The 21,052-nt window shown below is 47.5% G+C and overlaps 1 protein-coding gene across 3 annotated transcripts in view; it reads left to right on the top strand.

Annotated features, from left to right (window-relative positions):
- Window positions 1-21,052, top strand: part of LOC144509453 (uncharacterized) — a 205,548-nt gene that overhangs the window by 165,755 nt on the left and 18,741 nt on the right. For 2 of the 3 annotated variants that reach the window (XM_078238354.1, XM_078238355.1), the window contains exons 5-6: window positions 2,725-2,850; window positions 10,016-13,609. In XM_078238354.1, coding sequence (XP_078094480.1) covers window positions 2,725-2,850; window positions 10,016-13,609 — 3,720 coding nt within the window. The remainder of the gene's footprint in view (window positions 1-2,724; window positions 2,851-10,015; window positions 13,610-21,052) is intronic. The other variant, XM_078238356.1, reaches the window with a different exon arrangement.

The raw sequence follows: 21,052 nt of genomic DNA, 5'->3' as shown, positions 1-21,052 counted from the left end.
TTCTGAGCGTGAAATTGAACTTTAATTTTAATTCCTCTTGTAGCTAAGATACCAGTTTCTTCTGAAAGGAAAAGTAATCATCAATTAAGTATTAGATATAGCAATGAAAGATACATTAATTACCTGAAGCATTTGTATGGTCAAAGTTTTGTACTTTGCACCCACTGCAATGTTCCTGCAAAAAGGGTGGAAATTTCCACAAGCCTGAACATTTTACTGAAGTGCACCCCGCCATCTACTGGAGCAGCTGGGAACTGCCGACAGTTAGTGCAGTAATTCTGAAAGTTGACTGGTTTTTGGGCCTCACAAGGTTCTACTTGGTCTTTCTGTGCTAACTGAATGGAACTAGGGTCACAGTGCGGTTAAAGTTCATGTGGGTGAACTGCCAGAGGACCAGCTGTGTGTTAGCGTTACCCCATTGGCTCTCATGTAGGCAGATAAAACAACAATATCAACAACCTGAATTTAGAAAGCGCCTTTAACATCCAGGGTGTTTCACAGAGTGCTGGAAATTCAGATATGACAGTGAGCCACAAAAGAGAGACCAGGACAGATAACTAAAAGCTTGGTTACCTGGTAATGTCTTAAATGGGGGTACGGTGAGCTAGAGAGACCGAGAGGTGTAGCGAAGGCATTCCACTGCTTCGAGCAGTTTACCAAGAGCCCTGAGCAAGACGCTGGAATTAGAGATGTTCAGGTAGCCCCGAGGATTCGAGTACTAGATGAGAAAGGAAAAAGGGGCTAGGTCGGGATGGGTGAGATTTTGAAAACAGAGCTCTTGTTTAACTGAGCTGGCGAGTCCAGGGTGAATGGAACTTAGTGCAAGTTACTGGCTACAGTTTTAGGTGACCTCAGATTTATGGAGGTAGACTGTGGGACGGCAGCCGCAATGAATTGGAATAGAGTCACTTTGAGGTAACACTTCCATTGGACAAGAGTTTCAGCAACACTGGAGCTGAGATGGCGAGCGTCAGGTAATGCTCCAGAGGTGGGACTGGGTGGTTTTTGGTGATGGTGTGGATATGTGATTGGAAGCTCATCTCGGGGTCAAAGGTTGTGAACTGTGGCCTGGGTGAGGGGTAGAATCAGTGGCCGGGGAACAGAGTTTATGATGAGGTTAAGACAAGGGCTTCAGTCAACCCAGTATTTAATTGGAAGAAATTTCTGCTGATCCAGTATTGGACATCAAATAACCAATCAGAGAAAGTAAGTAAAAATGCAAAACCCTGCAGATGCTGGAATCTGAAATGGGAACAGAGGAAGCTGGAAAACCTCAGCAGGTCTGGCAGCATCTGTGGAGAGAGAAACACAGTTAATGTTTCGAGTCCCAGACCCTCAGTCAGAAAAGAAAGGAGGGAGAGTGTTAGAGCGAGAGAAATGGCATCAAAAAGCAGCCATGTTAAGAATAAATGACATTGTCGGGTGGGTGGGAGAGGGTGTGAGGGTGGTCGGGAGAGGGTGTGAGGGTGGTCGGGAGAGGGTGTGAGGGTGGTCGGGAGAGGGTGTGGGGGTGGTCGGCAGAGGGTGTGGGGGTGGTCGGCAGAGAGTGTGGGGGTGGTCGGCAGAGGGTGTGGGGGTGGGCGGCAGAGGGTGTGGGGGTGGGCGGCAGAGGGTGTGGGGGTGGGCGGCAGAGGGCGTGGGGGTGGGCGGCAGAGGGCGTGGGGGTGGGCGGCAGAGGGCGTGGGGGTGGGCGGCAGAGGGCGTGGGGGTGGGCGGCAGAGGGCGTGGGGGTGGGCGGCAGAGGGCGTGGGGGTGGGCGGCAGAGGGTGTGGGGGTGGGCGGCAGAGGATGTGGGGGTGGGGGGGAGGGGGTGTGAGGGGGTGTGGGCGTGGGCGGGAGGGGGTGTGGGGGTGGGCGGAAGGGGGCGTGGGGGGAGGGGGCGTGGGGGGAGGGGGTGGGGGGATTACATTAAAGGTAATATACGTGTGGAATATTTAAAAATAGAGAAAGGGGTTATGATGGAGGACAAAGGTCACAGTCTAAAGTTGTTGGACTCACTGTTGAGTCCCAAAGGTTGTCACATGTTTAATTGGGAGATGAGGTGCTGCTCTCCCAATCTGTATTGGGCTTCACTGGAATATTGCAGCAGGCTAAGGGCAGACATGTCGGCAAGAGAGCAAGATACTGAGTTAAAATGACAGGAAGTCGGGTTCATGCTTACGGGCTGGACAAAGCTGCCTCAGTCTGCGTTTACTCTCAACAATGTAGAGGAGAGTGCATTGGGCCAGTGATAATGTGAGATGGAGGTAGGATTGAGAGCTGGTGGTAAGGCCCAGCTGGGTGTTATCAGCCTGCATGCAAAAACAAACTCTATTTTTGCATGATGTCACTGAGGGACTAAATTCGAAATGGGAGAGGGGGATGGGGGGAAGCAGCGGTAACGGAGCAGGAAGAGAAGCTGGGGCTAGTGATTCTCTGCCAATCATTCAATAATAAAAACAGGTGAGTGCAGTCCCACCCAGCTGAACGAGAGCAGAGAGGAGGTGAAGGAGGTCCGTGTCGTCAGCATCAAAGGCCACAGACACATTGGGGAGGGAATTTAAACATTGTCACAGTGTAGGTGAGAATAATTTCAATCTATTGTCCAGACCCAATGATACACGTTCCAATCCCAGGTTTGGATGAGGTTGACTGGGGATTTGAATGGATCAAACAGTATTATTTCATGTAGTTACAGATTCTTTAAAGCCTGCAGTTCCCTTACCTTTTCTTTAAAAATAACAGGAACAACCTTCAAACCACAACAACAGCAGAAGATCCAATCATCTTTCAAAGGCCCCAAGCTGAAAGAGAAGAGAATTCGGAGGACAACAATAATGGGACTTCCACAGCACGTTCAACAGGAACTAGGTTTGTTTATTCTGGACTTGTCAAATGTTTGGCAGCTACACTTTAACAGATTCCATTTGTTTGTCGAACCTTGAAGGAATTGGATGCAGAGCAGCGCCTGGAGCAAGCTGTGACTGAAATTGGACATAACAGAAATTATTTTCCAATGAATGTTTTTAATGAATGGGGAGCCTGGAGCAGAGGCTTTATTGATGGGGATAGTCTCGGGTTTGGGATTTAGTTTGTGCTACATTAACTCCTCTCTGCTCCGAGCAGTGGGCTGTTACCCTCAGACATGGCACTGGGGAGGGAAGAGCACAGTTGGGGTTCCAATGAGGCCAGATGTTATTCAGCTACGATTTCTGCCGAGCTGTGCGGAATATGAGAAACGATCTGGATTCGAGATAACTATCCAGAGAAATGTTCAAGATAATAGCTACTCCCTTCATCCGGAAATGAAACAGTGACAAGTCATCATTTAGCAAAGTAACTGGTTAAGTGGTGGTGTCCTCAGCCTAGCTATCTTCAGCTGCTTCATCAATGACCTTCCTTCCAATATAAGGTGAGAAGTGGAATGTTCACTGATAACTGCACAACTGAAGCAGTTCATGTCCAAATGTAGTAAGACCCAGACAATATCCAGGATTAGGTTAAGTGGTGAGTAAATTTGTCAGACAATGACCATCCTGTTGATTGTAAAGATATTTTCTGGCTTGTTCGAAGTGACAGGAAATGACCATTGCTGAATCCCCCACTAACAATATCCTGGGGATTACCATTGACCAGAAACTGAGCTGGACTAGCCAGATAAATACTGTGGCTACAAGAGCGGGTCAGAGGCTGGGAATCCTATTTGTGATATATATAAATGATTTGGAAGAAGGTGTAACTGGTGTAATCAGCAAGTTTGCGGATGACACGAAGATGGCTGGACTTGCGGATAGCGAAGAGCATTGTCGGGCAATACAGCAGGATGTAGATAGGCTGGAAAATTGGGCGGAGAGGTGGCAGATGGAGTTTAATCCGGATAAATGCGAAGTGATGCATTTTGGAAGAAATAATGTAGGGAGGAGTTATACAATAAATGGCAGAGTCATCAGGAGTATAGAAACACAGAGGGACCTAGGTGTGCAAGTCCACAAATCCTTGAAGGTGGCAACACAGGTGGAGAAGGTGGTGAAGAAGGCATATGGTATGCTTGCCTTTATAGGACGGGGTATAGAGTATAAAAGCTGGAGTCTGATGATGCAGCTGTATAGAACGCTGGTTAGGCCACATTTGGAGTACTGCGTCCAGTTCTGGTCGCCGCACTACCAGAAGGACGTGGAGGCGTTAGAGAGAGTGCAGAGAAGGTTTACCAGGATGTTGCCTGGTATGGAGGGTCTTAGCTATGAGGAGAGATTGGGTAGACTGGGGTTGTTCTCCTTGGAAAGATGGAGAATGAGGGGAGATCTAATAGAGGCATACAAGATTATGAAGGGTATAGATAGGGTGAACAGTGGGAAGCTTTTTCCCAGGTCGGAGGTGACGATCACGAGGGGTCACAGGCTCAAGCTGAGAGGGGCGAAGTATAACTCAGACATCAGAGGGAAGTTTTTTACACAGTGGGTGGTGGGGGCCTGGAATGTGCTGCCAAGTAGGGTGGTGGAGGCAGGCACGCTGACATCGTTTAAGACTTACCTGGATAGTCACATGAGCAGCCTGGGAATGGAGGGATACAAATGATTGGTCTAGTTGGACCAAGGAGCGGCACAGGCTTGGAGGGCCGAAGGGCCTGTTTCCTGTGCTGTACTGTTCTTTGTTCTTTGAGTAACTCACTTCCTGACTCCCCAGAGCCTGTCCACCATCTACAAGGCACAAGTCAGGAGTGTGATGGAATACTCCCCACTTGCCTGGATGGGTGCACATGTTACAGAGAAGGAGGTGCTGAATTCTTAAAGCGCATTAAGGTAGATAAATCCCCGGGACCTGATAAAGTGTATCCCAGGACACTGGGAGGCTAGGGAGGAAATTGCGGCTCCCCTCGCAGAGATATTTGAATCATCGATAGTCACAGGTGAGGTGCCTGAAGATTGGAGGGTGGCAAATGTTGTGCCTTTGTTTAAAAAGGGCTGCAGGGAAAAGCCTGGGAACTGCAGGTTGGTGAGCCTCACATCTGTAGTGTTGTGAGAAGGTATTTTGAGAGACAGGATCTACAGGCATTTAGAGATGCAAGGACTGATTAGGGACAGTCAGCATGGCTTTGAGAGTGGAAAATCATGTCTCACAAATTTAATTGAGTTTTTTGAAGGGGTAACCAAGAAGGTAGATGAGAGCAGTGCAGTTGATGTTGTCTACACGGACTTTAGCAAGGCCTTGACAAGGTACCACATGGTAGGTTGTTGCTTAAGGTTAAATCTCACGGGATCCAGGGTGAGTTAGCTAAATGGATACAAAATTGGCTTGATGACTAAAGACAAAGGGTGGTTGTAGAGGGTTGTTTTTCAAACTGGAGGCCTGTGACCAGTGATGTGCCTCAGGAATCTGTGCTGGGTCCACATTTATATTAATGTGCTGGATGAGAATTTAGTCGGCTTGGTTAGTAAGTTTGTAGATGACACCAAGATTGGTGGCATAGTGGACAGTGAAGAAGGTTATCTAGGATTGCAATGGGATCTTTTGATCAATTGGGTTAGTGGGTTGTCAAATGGCAGATGGAGTTTAATTTAATAAATGTGAGGTGATGCATTTTGGTAGATCGAACCAGGGCAGGACTTGCTCAGTTAATGGTAGGGCGTTGGGGAGAGTTATAGAACAAAGAGATCTCAGGGTACAGGTTCATAGCTCCTTGAAAGTGGAATCACAAGTGGACAGAATGGTGAAGAAAGCATTCAGCATGTTTGGTTTCATTGGTCAAGAACATTGAATACAGGAGTTGGGACGTCTTGTTTAAGTTGTACAAGACATTGGTAAGGCCACACTTGGAATACTGTGTACAGTTCTGGTCACCCTATTATAGAAAGGGTATTATTAAACTAGAAAGAATGCAGAAAAGATTTACTAGGATGCTACTGGGACTTGATGGTTTGAGTTATAAGGAGAGGCTGGGTAGACTGGGACTTTTTTCTCTGGAGCGTAGGAAGCTGAGGGGTGACCTTATAGAGGTCTATAAAATAATGAGGGGCATAGATCAGCTAGATAGTCAATATCTTTTCCCAAAGGTAGGGGAGTCTAAAACTAGAAGGCATAGGTTTAAGGTGAGAGGGGAAAGATAGAAAAGGGTCCAGAGGGGCAATTTTTTCACATGGAGGGTGGTGAGTGTCTGGAACAAGCTACCAGAGGTAGTAGTAGAGGCGGGTACAATTTTGTCTTTTAAAAAGCGTTTAGACAGTTACATGGGTAAGATGGGTGTGGAGGGATATGGGCCAAACGCAGGCCATTGGGATTAGCTTCAGGGTTAGAAAAGTTGGGCTGGAGGGTCTGTTTCCATGCTGTAAACCTCTGACTCTATGACTCTTGAGTGCAGCTCTAACAACATTCAAGAAGCTCAACATCATTCAGGACAAAGCAGCCTGTTTGATTGCTACCCCTTCCACAAACATTCACTCCCTCCACCACCGACAAACAATAACAGCCGTGTGTACCGTCTACAAGATGCATAGCAGGAACTCACCAAGGTTCCTTAGGCAGCACCTTCCAACCACATTCACTACCATCTAGAAGGACAAGGGCAGCAGATACCTGGAACACCATCACCTGTAAGTTCCTCTCCAAGTCACTCACCATCCTGACTCAGAAATATATCACCGTTCCTTTGCTATCACTAGATCAAATCCTGGAACTCCCCCCACCGCCCCTCCCCCTAACAGCACTGTGGGTGTACCTACACCTCAAGATTCAAGAAGGCAGCTCACCACTAGGCAATTAGGAATGGATAATGAATACTGACCTCGCCAGCTTTGCCCACATCCTGCAAATGAATAAAAGATAACAAGTTAAACTCAAGGAAAATGTATACACATTTGACTGACTTCTGGGAACGAATAGAGTAAATGATGATAATCGAGACACCTCCTCTGTGCATTAGGGAAGAATCAATTCAGAAATGGTACACAGTAAATAACTGGAAAATATGTCATAGTTATTATTCTAATCCTCTGTGCTGTTCCTGGAAGCCTCGAGATATGTTAGTTGCATAATCCTTTTGGAAATGCAGTAGAATATATTATCGGCTTTGCCATGTTATTTAGCTTGTGTCCCAGAGCGAATTATTATTTGGAATATTTTCCAGGGTGAGTGAATCAGTCCAGTAATGGGTGTGAAAGGTTTCCAAATGGTATTAGATGTTGCTTCCTTATTTTCTGCTTTAGACTTTGATGAGTTTTATTTTCACCCTGTGAGCAGCTGCAATGAAATAGTTGCTCTGTCTGTAGCTCGAAGGATTCTCCTTGAAATCTCAATGCAGAAACCTGAGGTTGTTTTTCCCCTACTGTCACCTAATGCTGTGGAATAGTGAGACTCACTGGTCAGATTGATTGGATTTTCATGTCCTGGGAACACAGATGCAGGAGGTTATAGAATAGGCAGAAAATCTGTTCACGTTTCTCACTGCCAGGATCAAATCCTCTCTGTTGAGCCGCCATTAAAGAACCATCCAGTAATAGTTCTGTTTTGAATTGTGTAATTGTGATATTAATCTCCCTTTTGTTAAGATCACCATTGTCATTGATGCTGATGTTTCGCGAGACTGCGTCACAGCAGTGAGGGGCACCTCGCGCATAATAATCAATAATGCAAATTCTGCTTTTCCCAGTAGTTTAATAACAAAGTGCATGATATTTTTAAATTTAATTCTGATGATTCAGGTGTTATTCCCCCACATTATAATGGCCAAGATTGAATCAAGTGTCTGCATATTATTTGCAAGGATTGAATTGTAAAAGAACATTGTGTCACAGTGACATCAAGTTCCCAAATATGAACAATTAAACCATAAGGAGCAGAAGTAGGCCATTCAGCCCATCGAGTCTGCTCCACCATTCAGTGAGATCATGACTGACCTGATATGATAATCCTCAATTCCACTTTCTCGCCTCATTCCCATAACCCTCGATTCCCGCACTGATTAAAAATCTGTCTGTCTCAGCCTTGAACATATTTAACGACCCAGCCTCGACAGCCCCCAGCGGGAGAGAATTCCACAGATTCACTCCCCTCTGAGAGAAGAAATTCCTCCTCATCTCTGTCTCAAATCGGTAACCCCCCGACTCTGAGACCATGCCTCTGGTCCCAGACTCTCCCACAAGGAGAAACAACTCTCTGCATCTACCCTGCCAAACCACCTGGAAATCCTACATGTGTCTCATTCTTTTGAACTCCAATGAGTACAGGCCCAATCTACTCAACCTCTCCTCATGAGGAAATCCCTCATACCCAGGATAAACCTAGTGAACCTCTCTGGACTGCCCCCAATGTCGGTATATCCTTCCTTAGATAAGGGAACCAAAACTGTTCACAGTATTCCAGATGTAGTCTAACTGCTACCTTGTATAGTTCTAGCAAGACTTCCCTATTTTTAGACTCCATTCCCTTTGAAATAAAGGCCAACATTCCATTTGCCTTCCCTATTACCTGCTGAACTCGCATGCTAGCTTTTTGTGATTTTTTAAAAAAAAATTTGTTCGTGGGACATGGGCGCGCTGGCTGGGCCAGCATTTATTGCCCATCCCTAGTTACCCTTGTTCAGAGAGTCAACCACATTGCTGTGGCTCTGGAGTCACATGTAGGTCAGACTGGGTAAGGACGGCAGATTTCCTTCCTTAAAGGACATTAGTGAACCAGATGGGTTTTTCCAACAATCGACAATGGTTTCATGGTCATCAGTAGATTCTTAATCCCAGATTTTTAAAATTGAATTCAAATTCTACCATCTGCCATGGCGGGATTCGAACCCGGGTCCCCAGAACATTAGCTGAGTTTCTGGATTAATAGTCTAGTGATAATACCAAGAAGCCATTGCTACCTGAGGACCCCAAATCCCCCCCCCCCCATGCTGCAGCTTTCTGCAGTCTCTCTCTATTTAAATAATATTCAGCTCCTTTATTCTTCCTGCCAAGTACATCATCTCACATTTTCCTACATTATATTTCAACTGCCAAGTTATTGCCCACTCACCCAACCTGTTTATATCCCTCTAAACTGAATCATCTTCATCACTTACTTTTCCACCTATTTTTCTGTCATCCGCATACTTGGCAATAGTACACTCACTTCCCCCATCCAAGTAATTAATATATATTGTAAGTAATTATGGCCCCAGCACTGATCCCTGTGGTACTCCACTAGTTACAGGTTGCCCCTGAAAATGCCCCTTTTATCCCAACTCTCTGTCTTCTATCAGTTAGCCAATCCTCTATTCGTGCTAATGTACTACCCCCAACACCACGGGCTCTTATCTTAAGTAGCCTTTTGTGCGGTACCTTACTGCATGCTTTTTGAAAATCCAAGTATATTGCACCTACTGGTTCCCCTTATCTACCCTTCTCGTTACTAACTCTAAGAATGCGAAGAAATTTGTCGGAGGTGATTTTCCCTTTGTGAAGCCGTGCTGATTCTGCTCCCTTGTTATATTGCAAATGGAATGTTCAGTTTGGCTTCACTTGAGGAATAGCTTTCGACTGAGGGGTTTGGATTATGAGGAGAGGCTGAGGAGATTGGGTTTGTACTCGTTGGAGTTTAGAAGGATGAGGGGGGATCTTATGGAGACTTATAAGATAATGCGGGGGCTGGATAGGGTGGAGGCGGAGAGATTCTTTCCACTTAGTAAGGAAGTTAAAACTAGAGGACACAGCCTCAAAATAAAGGGGGGTCGGTTTAAGACAGAGTTGAGGAGGAACTTCTTCTCCCAGAGGGTGGTGAATCTCTGGAATTCTCTGCCCACTGAGGTGGTGGAGGCTACCTCGCTGAATATGTTTAAAGCGCGGATGGATGGATTCCTGAGCGGTAAGGGAATTAAGGGTTATGGGGATCAGGCGGGTAAGTGGTACTGATCCACGTCAGATCAGCCATGATCTTATTGAATGGTGGGGCAGGCTCGAGGGGCTAGATGGCCTACTCCTGCTCCTATTTCTTATGTTCTTATGACTGTCAGCAATTCAAATCTGAGTCACGGTTGGGTTTTAATTTTATTCTTTCTGTTTGACAACAGGGATTGGAAAAACCTCTCATTCAAACAGCGGTGTGAAAGTGCCTGATGCAGACAGTGCTGGGGTTGTCTCAGTGTCCAGGGCTGATGGAAACCATTGCTTTAATAATGTGTCCCACTCCAGGGTGAGGGGCTCTCTGCGTTCTGTCAATTTTACTGATTCATCACTGGAAACCGATGAATCTATAAGCACTTTAGAAATGAACTGGGGACTCATCAATTTTTCCCAAAGACCAAAATCGTTAGCTGTTCCCAAATCATCCGTACCCGGTGAACTTCTTCAAAATCCAGTTATGTCCATGTCGCCTCAGGCAACGTACTTATCCAAAATCATTCCGAATGCAATACTGCCTGCTGCAGTGGATGTTGTGATGATTAACACCAGTCAGAACTGTGTGCGTACCCTCAGCAGAAACAGCTTAATAGGTGCTCCTTCTCCTGCCTGTTCCCGTTCCATCTCACTGCAGAATTACGATGGGAGGGATTATGCTTCCAGTGATGCATGGAGTCACTCTCAATCTTCTGAAACCATAGTTTCAAACAACTCCACTATTTCATCACAGGGAAATGCCCAGCCTCGCTCTGTGGAGGAGGACAGAGAGAAATCAAGAGACCAACATAATGTTACAGATTCTGCTCCCAATCCTCAAGCAAACACCAGTCGCTGGGTGAATGCCTGTCCTGCACAGAATGTTGCAGCAATCACAGAGGATGTATCTGCACACTATACCTCAAACTATAAAACGAATGAACTGATAAGTAATGGTTATGCTAATCGAGCACTATCTCCGGCACAGAGCACTGGGAGTATTATTGATGCATCGGATACGCAAAGTATAACCAGCGAGCGCTCACTCTCCAGGAGTTTGTCGGTCAAGAAAATGAAGAAGCCACCAGCTCCTCCGAGGAGAATTCATTCCTTGCAACAAGCCGAGGAACAGAACTCGGAATTCAAAGATCACAGTTGTGCATCACCTGGGGATGATGATGTCTTTTCCTCTTCACTTGGTGAAATGAAAACCTGTGAGTCCGAGTGTGCTAGGAGGTCCCCTGTTGCTGCTGTGAAACCTCCTCCCAATGGATTGGGAGAAAAGACTAAAGGAAATATCCTTCAGTCAACAAAAAGTTCTCCTCCGCAGAATGCAACTTCGCCCAACAAATCTGAGCGAACCATGTCTCCATCCAGCGGATACTCGAGTCAGAGTGGAACTCCCACTTTGCTGAGGGGTCTCGGATCTCCTTCCTCTCCTGAGGGAAAATCCAAACCCACTGAGTCGGAACGATCGACTTCCCATGATTCTTCAGGAAGGTCACGATCAACATCTTTAGCATCGATTTCTTCCTCCCTTTCTCAGCACGTTGACCTGTTTTCCATCCCTCCTCCGCCATCCTCTCCTGCCCCCCTGCCGCCCACTGTGAAAATGGCTAAATTGGCACCGTCGCTGTTGTATGCTTGGAAACCGGCGACAATCCCCCCGCCACCAACCGGACCCGCTCCATTGCCACCCACGAGAAAACCTTCCTTCCTCTTCGCTGCAACCACTCGGAGCCCGCCCGTCACTGCGACTGCGGCCCCGCCCCCACCTATCACTGTGGCCTCGCCCACTGCGACCCCACTCCCACCGGTCAGTGTGGCCCCACCCCCGCCCATCACTGCGGCCCCACCCCCGCCGGTCACTGTGGCTGCGACTCCGCCAGTTACTATGACCCCACCGGCCCCCGCTGCTCCGCCCTTGCCAGTCACTGCAGCCGTTACCCCGCCGGTAACTATGACCCCACTGGTCACTGCTGTCCCGCCCCCGCCAGTCACTGTGGCCCCCATCCCACCGGTTACTGCGACCCCACCGGTCACTGTGGCCCCCACCCCGCCGGTTACGTTGACGCCACCGGTTACTGTGGCCCCCACCCCGCCGGTTACTGTGGCCCTGACCCCACAAGTCCCGACCGCTCTGCCCCCGCCAGTCAGTGTGGCTGTGACCCCCCTGGTCACTGGAGCCTTGTCGGTCAGTGAAGCCCCTCCCCCGCAGATTACTGCGGCCCCGGCCCTACCAGTCAGTACGACCACAATCCCGCTGGTCAGTGTGACCCCAACCAGGACAGTGGCCATTGACCCATCTGCTCAGGCCCCGGCTGTCACTGGAAATGTTGTTGATCCGTCTCCAGCCTCGGCACTCGTTGCCCCACATGTTCCATCTACCTCTGTGCCCACCTCTGCCTCGCTGACTTCTCCTCAACTGATTCCAGTCGCAGGGAAAGCCCCTTCCCCCCCACCTTCACCCCCTCCATCCCACCATCCACCCCCGCCAAAGAAAGCAACAATAACGGGAAAGTTTCCCCCTCCATTTTCCCCAAACATTTCCGAAGCCCAGAAGCAGGAACAATCTGCGCTCGATTGGCCCCCACCTCCTCCCCCTTTGTCTCCCTCTGTCTTCACAACTTCCACAGAAACCTCATCTCCATCTTCCAGCATCAATGTTGCTGATTCGGGTCAGCAAGATGCTGAATTCCTGTTTCCACCCCCTCCACCTCCGCTTCTGACAGACACAACACAAGACAAGAGACTTTCTGCTGAGGGTTTACAGTTGGTGTCTCCACCAGCTCCCCCTCCTCTGACTGCTGCGATGACATTGGAGGATACAAGCCCAGGGCGAACTGTAACCGCAGCATCCGTCTCACCGCCTTCTCCAACCTCCCAACTGACTGAAACCAAAATGGCCAAATCCACACCCAGATCCACAGCTCCACCTACATTGAATAATCCTCCACACAAAGCTGCTGTCTCAGGATTCCAATCTGCAGATTCTCAACTTTCAAAAGTAACTCAAACATCAAAGGTGTCCAATCTGGATTCTGAAAAAGAATTGACTGTTCAGTCTTCAAGTCAGGATGCTAGTGCTCAGGATAGTAAACCGATTGTCACCGCCTCCCTGTTGCAGATGGTGCGCTTGCGTTCTGTGCAGATGACCACTTATGTACCTGGGGAGTCCGACAACCAGCAACAAGCCAACAAAAACCAACTCGACTTGAAACCATCTGCCAAAAGTAATGTGACTGCACCCAGCAAACCTGCTCGCAAGTCCCTGCTCCGTCTGTCATCCTCCTCTGATTCCGAATCTCCTTTAAAACCCAATAATTCTCTGGTTGTGAGGAAACCCACAACGCTCCCCAGTGATGTTCAAGGACAAATGACACTAAAGCCACCCGATGGCGGTGCTCTACTCAAATCTCCTGCCTCAACGGCCAGCTTCATTTTCTCAAAAAATGTGAGTCCCAAGAGGTTGGCCTTTGAAAGTCCTCAATCTCCTGCGGCAGAGGCGGCAGTGAAGAAAAGCCTGATGGCTGAACTCAGCACCGTCTCGGAACGGATCGCTGCAAAGACTGAATCAAAAAGCCCAACAAATCCACCCAGTAAAACTGTTTCAGAGACTCCTGCACAGAGGAAACCAGGCAGAATTCCACCGCCTGTAGCCAAAAAGCCTTTATTTCTGCCGCACACGCACAGACTGCCCTCCGCATCGGCGGATGTGAGAGAACTTCCCCAAGCACAGGGGAAGTCTGATACTCTCGGATCTACAAGTGATGCCAAGGATGAGAAAGGTACTTACCGGAGTGAAAAGCAGCTGAGTCTGTAAATTGATGATGTCACACAGCTAGTTAACATTCGGGCTGTAACAGTTACTTTGCAGAGTTGTAGGATTGAACTTGTCTTGCTTAAAAATGGTTTTCTTATGATATTAAAACACTTTTCCAGTTCCCTCACCATCCAAAGAAGGTGCAGAAAATGTGAAAAGTGGATTTGCGGCCTCCAGAATATAGCTGTGACCGTAACCTGCTCCAAATCCACTCCGTGTGGTTCTATCTGCTTTGGATTCCACAGCTATTTGTTCTAGATAGTGACGATGACTGAGTCATCTTTGAACCAATGGAAGAGCCAGTTGGTCTGAAATAGGGTGGCTTGGAAATAAGTTATTAATGATTTAGTTTTTGTTTAGCCTGTTAGTTTTAAAGCGATATTAGCATTTGGGAAGAATTGGAGTCCTCTTGCAACCAGAGCTAGCCCTGATTTGGCACAAATGACACCTGAGGAAAATGATTTCATTGGCGAATAGGTGATCAGTTAGAGTATTGTTGGCCTGTGACTGGATTGCCACCTTGTCCTGGTGTCAGGACCGGAGATCTGGATTGGGCAATTATCCAAAGAGGAAGAATATGGAGGGTGGGTGAATGGCACTCAGAGAGCCAGTACAAACACAAAGGGCCGATTGGCCTCCACATGCACTGTAACAATTCTAACAAACTGCAAAGTGGAAACTTCAATGCAATTTGATTTTATTTTCTGAAGGAAGGTAGCCACGTCAGAGGGTGATGGGACAGGTGACAAAAAACATGGTGAAAGTGGAAGTTTTCAGGAGTGTCTTAAAGGAGAAAAGTGAGTTTGAGCGATGGAGAGGGAGGGAATTCCGAGTTTGGGTCCTAGGCAACTGAAAGCACCAACTGTGGAGTGATTAAAATTGAGATACCCAAGAAGCTAAAATTAGGGGAGCAGAGAGATGTTGGAGGGTTGTGGGCCTGGAGGAGATTCTGGGTGAGACCCTGGAGGGATTTGAAAGCAAAGGTGAAAATGTTAAAGTAGAAGTGTTGCTTACTGAGAGTTAATGCTTGTTGGCAAACATCGAGTTAATGTGTGGATAGATGTTGGTCTGAGTTAAACACAAGCTGCAAAATAATATCGTATTGCGGCACGGTGGTGCAGTGGTTAGCACTGCTGCCTCACAGCGCCAGGGACCCAGGTTCACTGCTGCCTCACAGCGCCAGGGACCCAGGTTCGATTCCCGGCTTGGGTCACTGTCTGTGCGGAGTCTGCACGTTCTCCCTGTGTCTGCGTGGGTTTCCTCCGGGTGCTCTGATTTCCTCCCACAGTCTGAAAGACGTGCTGGTTAGGTGCATTGGCCGCGCTAAATTCTCCCTCAGTGTACCCGAACAGGTACCGGTGTGCGGTGACTAGGGGATTTTCACAGTAACTTCATTGCAGTGTTAATGTAAGCCTACTTGTGACACTAATAAATAAACTTTCAAACAAACTTAATATTCTGTGATCCAGACCCGCAGCTGTTTTTAATTAAAAGTTGACAAAGTCCCAGCATGCTTTGCTCTGTTACACCATTGCTTTTTAATGTTAATATTGCCATTATTGTCGTTAAAATCATTATTGCAGTCGTTCTTTCTCTGTTTACAATGTGGGAAACCCACCATGAGTCCAGTCTAGAGCTCACTAAACTGGGAAAGAAGCTTCCTGCAGCAGAGCCAAGACTGGGAAGGAGACAGGTGATGTTCCAGAAATAGATGGTTCAGTGATGGTGTGAATATTTTGGTCAGAAGCTGTGTCAAATAATACAAAGATTTGTTAAAGTTGCCAGGGAGAGGGATGGAAACAGGAGCTCGGACATGGAGTTTGTGATGGGGACTGAAGACAATGTCTTCAATCTTCCCGGGATTTGATTAGAGGAAACTTCAGCCCATTGAGTAATAGATGGTGCATAAATAGTTGGACAATGTAGAGTGGAAAGATTGAGAGAGTTGTTGTGAGCTAGGACTGAATGTCATCAGCATATGTGTGAAAAGTGACGTGATTTTGGATAATGTTGCCAGGGACAGAGTGGTGAAGAAGGCATTCGGCATGCTTGGTTTCATTGGTCAGAACGTTGAATACAGGAGTTGGGACGTCTTGTTGAAGTTCTACAAGACATTGGTAAGGCCACACTTGGAATACTGTGTACAGTTCTGGTCACCCTATTATAGAAAGGATATTATTAAACTAGAAAGAATGCAGGAAAGATATACTAGGATGCTACCGGGACTTGATGGTTTGAGTTATAAGGAGAGGCTGGATAGACTAGGACATTTTTCCCTGGAGCGTAGGAGGCTGAGGGGTGACCTTATAGCGGTCTATAAAATAATGAGGAGTATGAAGAAACATAGAAACATAGAAAAATTACAGCACAAAACAGGCCCTTCGGCCCCACAAGTTGTGCCGAACATATTCCTACCTTTTAGGCCTACCTATAACCCTCCATCCTATTAAGTCCCATGTACTCATCCAGGAGTTTCTTAAAAGATCCTATTGAGTTTGCCTCCACCACCACTGACAGCAGCCGATTCCACTCGCCCACCATCTTCTGTGTGAGAAACTTCCCCCTAACATTTCCCCTGTACCTACCCCCCAGCACCTTAAACCTGTGTCCTCTCGTAGCAGCCATTTCCACCCTGGGAAAATGCCTCAGAGTCCACCCGATCTATGCCTCTCAACATCTTATATACCTCTATTAGGTCTCCTCTCATCCTACGTCTCTCCAAGGAAAAAAGACCGAGCTCCCTCAGCCTATCCTCATAAGGCATGCCACTCGATCCAGGCAACATCCTTGTAAATCTCCTCTGCACCCTTTCAATCTTTTCCACATCCTTCCTGTAATGAGGCAACCAGAACTGAGCACAGTACTCCAAGTGGGGTCAGATGAGGGTCTTATATAGCTGCATCATGATCCCCGGACTCCTAAACTCAATCCCTCGATTGATAAAGGCCAGCACACCATACGCCTTCTTAACCACCACCTCCACCTGCGGGGCCGATTTTAGAGTCCTATGGACCCGGACCCCAAGGTCCTTCTGATCCTCTACAGTACTAAGAGTCTTTCCCTTTATATTGTACTCCTTCATCCCATTTGACCTGCCAAAATGGACCACTACGCATTTATCTGGGTTGAAGTCCATCTGCCACTTCTCCGCCCAGTCTTGCATCCTATCTATGTCCCTCTGTAACTTCTGACATCCCTCCAGACTATCCACAACCCCACCAACCTTCATGTAATCGACAAACTTACCAACCCATCCCTCCACTTCCTCATCCAGGTCATTTATGAAAATGACAAACAGCAAGGGTCCCAGAACAGATCCCTGGGGCACACCACTGGTGACCGACCTCCATTTAGAAAAAGACCCATCTCTACCCACTCTCTGCCTCCTTTGGGCAAGCCAGTTCTGGATCCACAGGGCAGCAGCCCCTTGGATCCCATGCCCTCTCACTTTTTCTAGAAGCCTTGCATGGGGGACCTTATCGAACGCCTTGCTAAAATCCATATAAACCACATCTACCGCCTTCCCTTCGTCAATGTGTTTAGTCACATTTTCGAAGAACTCCACCAGGCTCGTAAGGCACGATCTGCCTTTGACAAAGCCATGCTGAGTATTCTTGAGCATACTAAACCTCTGTGAGCGGTGAGAGAGAGAGCGCGGACTGTGAGTAAATTCTGGGTTTTTTTTTGTCTAATTTTCGGGAGGTTTTTTGTAATTAACGGAAACCGGAAGGCCGCATCGCGAAGCCTGCCGGTAGCTGTAGTTTTTTTTTCTCTCGGGCCCCTAGCCCTATAAATTGGTGCAGAGGAGATACCCGATCCTCTACACTGGTAGAGGATCCCACCCTTCCATCCTCCTCTAACCTAATTATAAGTGTGGGGAAGTTTTTTGTTTTCTTTTTTTCTTGCTGGTAATGGCTTCAGGGATGGCAGTTCAGGCAGTATGCTGCATCTCCTGTGGGATGTATGTGGTGAGGAAATCCAGTAGTGTTTCAGGAGATTTTAGTTGTAAGAAGTGCATTAGATTGCAGCTTCTGGAGGAGCGTGTAAAGGAGATGGAGGGGGAGTTAGAGGAACTCCGCATAATTCGGGAGGCGGAGGTGGAAGTTGATAGGAGTTATAGAGAAATAGTAACTCCTAGAAATGAGGCTTGGGTCAATGCCAGGAGGAGGGGTAAGAAGCAATCGGGAAGACAATCCCCTGGGGCGGTTCCCCTCCATAATAGGTTTTCGGTGCTGGAGGCTACAGTTGAGGAGGAATCAACTGAGCATAGAGAGCAGATCTCTGGGGGTGAGCCGAGTGAGAAAGCTCAGGTGGTTAGGGGCTGTAAAAGACTGGGCCTTGTGATTGGGGACTCCACAATTAAGGGGACAGATAGGAGGGTCGGAACTAAAGGTAGGGACTCAGGGTTGGTGTGTTGCCTACCAGGGGCTGGGGTCCGGGATGTGTCTGACAGGGTATTCAGGACTCTTAGGGGGGAGGGAGATAAACCACAAGTTATTGTACATGTGGGGACACACGACATAGGGAGGATAGGGGAAGGGGATATTAGGCAGGGATTTATGGAGTTGGGGTGGAAACTAAAGGCCAAGACTGACAGAGTGGTTATCTCTGGACTCTTGCCTGTACCACGGGATAGTTTAGAGAGGAATAGGGAGAGGGAAGGTTTGAATTCATGGCTGAGGGGATGGTGCAGGAGGGAGGGGTTCAGGTACTTAAGCAATTGGGGCTCGTACTGGGGAGGGTGTGACCTCTATGAGAAGGATGGTCTACACCTTAATCAGAAGGGGACCAATATCCTGGGGGGTAAATTTGCTAAGGCCATGCAGGGAGGTTTAAACTGATTCGGGGGGGGGGAGGGATCCTGAGTAGTGGGGCTGAAAGTGAGGGATGCATGGATGGGGACTGCAATGCACGGCATTGCAGAGGTGGGGTGGAGCAGGGTTTGAAATGTGTATACTTCAATGCCAGGAGTATTCGCAATAAAGTGGGTGAACTTGCAGCGTGGATCAGTACCTGGGACTTCGATGTTGTGGCTATTTCAGAGACATGGATAGAGCAGGGGCAGGAATGGATGCTGCAGGTCCCGGGGTTCAAATGTTTTAGTCGAAGTAGGGAAGGAGGTAGAAGAGGGGGAGGGGTAGCATTATTGGTCAGAGATTGTATCACAGTGTCAGAGAGGAGGTTTGATGAGGACTTATCTGTTGAGGTAGTATGGGCGGAGATTAGAAATAGGAGAGGAGAGGTCACCCTGTTGGGAGTCTTTTATAGACCTCCTAAAAGTTCTAGAGAGGTTGAGGAAAGGATTGCGGAGTCAATCCTGCTTAGGAGTGAAAGTAATAGGGCAATTGTTATGGGGGATTTTAACTTGACTAATATTGACTGGAATTGTTATAGCTCTAGCTCGTTAGAGGGGTCAGTTTTTGTTCAAAGCGTGCAGGAAGGTTTTTTGACTCAGTATGTAGACAGGCCAACTAGAGGTGAGGCTATATTGGATCTGGTGCTGGGAAATGAGCCAGACCAGGTGCTAGACTTGGAAGTTGGTGTGCATTTTGGTGATAGTGACCACAATTCGGTTACGTTCACCTTAGTGATGGAAAGGGATAGGCATGAACCTCGGGCCAGTGGTTTTAGCTGGGGGAAGGGTAATTATGAGGCTATTAGGAGAGAATTAGGAAACATAGGTTGGACTAGGAGATTACAGGGACTGGGAACGTCCGACATGTGGAGTTTTTTCAAGGAGCAGCTACTGCGAGTCTGTGATAGGTATGTCCCTGTCAGGCAAGGAGGAATTGGTAGGGCTAGGGAACCGTGGTGCACCAAAAAAGTTTCTTTGTTGGTTAAAAAGAAAAAGGAGGCTTATGTTCGGATGAGACGTGAGCACTCGGGTAGTGCACTAGAAAGCTTTAGATTGGCTAAGAGGGAGTTGAAGAGCGAGCTTAGAAGGGCTAAAAGGGGACATGAGAAGACTTTGGCGGATAGGGTTAAAGAGAATCCTAAGGCGTTCTATAGGTATGTCAAGAACAGAAGGTTGGTTAGGGCAAGTTTAGGGCCAGTTATAGATGGCAGAGGGAAGTTATGTGTGGAACCGGAGGAGATTGGTGAAGCATTGAACCAATATTTCTCTTCGGTGTTCACGCAAGGGGACATGAATATAGCTGAGGAGGACACTGGGTTGCAGGGGAGTAGAATAGACAGTATTACAGTTGATAAGGAGGATGTGCAGGATATTCTGGAGGGTCTGAAAATAGATAAATCCCCTGGTCCGGATGGGATTTATCCAAGGATTCTCTGGGAGGCAAGAGAAGTGATTGCAGAGCCTCTGGCTCTGATCTTCAGGTCGTCGTTGGCCTCTGGTATAGTACCAGAAGATTGGAGGTTAGCGAATGTTGTCCCATTGTTTAAGAAGGGGAACAGAGACTTCCCCGGGAATTATAGACCGGTGAGTCTCACTTCTGTTGTCGGCAAGATGTTGGAAAAAATTATAAGGGATAGGATTTATAGTTATTTGGAGAGTAATGAATTGATAGGTGATAGTCAGCATGGTTTTGTGGCAGGTAGGTCGTGCCTTACTAACCTTATTGAGTTTTTTGAGAAAGTGACCAAGGAGGTGGATGGGGGCAAGGCAGTGGACGTGGTATATATGGATTTTAGTAAGGCGTTTGATAAGGTTCACCATGGTAGGCTTCTGCAGAAAATGCAGATGTATGGGATTGGGGGTGATCTAGGAAATTGGATCAGGAATTGGCTAGCGGATAGGAAACAGAGGGTGGTGGTTGATAGTAAATATTCATCATGGAGTGCGGTTACAAGTGGTGTACCTCAGGGATCTGTTTTGGGGCCACTGCTGTTTGTAATATTTATTAATGATCTGGATGAGGGTATAGTTGGGTGGATTAGCAAATTTGCTGATGACACCAAAGTCGGTGGTGTGGTAGACAGTGAGGAAGGGTGTCGTAGTTTGCAGGAAGACTTAGACAGGTTGCAAAGTTGGGCCGAGAGGTGGCGGATGGAGTTTAATGCGGAGAAGTGTGAGGTAATTCACTTTGGTAGGAATAACAGATGTGTTGAGTATAGGGCTAACGGGAGGACTTTGAATAGTGTGGAGGAGCAGAGGGATCTAGGTGTATGTGTGCATAGATCCCTGAAAGTTGGGAATCAAGTAGATAAGGTTGTTAAGAAGGCATATGGTGTCTTGGCGTTTATTGGTAGGGGGATTGAATTTAGGAGTCGTAGCGTTATGTTGCAACTGTACACAACTCTGGTGCGGCCGCACTTGGAGTACTGTGTGCAGTTCTGGTCCCCACATTACAGGAAGGATGTGGAGGCTTTGGAGAGGGTGCAGAGGAGGTTTACCAGGATGTTGCCTGGTATGGAGGGGAGATCCTATGAGGAGAGGCTGAGGGATTTG

Source organism: Mustelus asterias, chromosome 21 (assembly GCF_964213995.1).
Source record: "Mustelus asterias chromosome 21, sMusAst1.hap1.1, whole genome shotgun sequence".
In the NCBI taxonomy this organism is placed as follows: domain Eukaryota; kingdom Metazoa; phylum Chordata; class Chondrichthyes; order Carcharhiniformes; family Triakidae; genus Mustelus; species Mustelus asterias.
The sequence above is the reverse complement of the archived record's forward strand: the minus strand, read 5'-3'. Positions and strand labels throughout refer to the sequence as shown.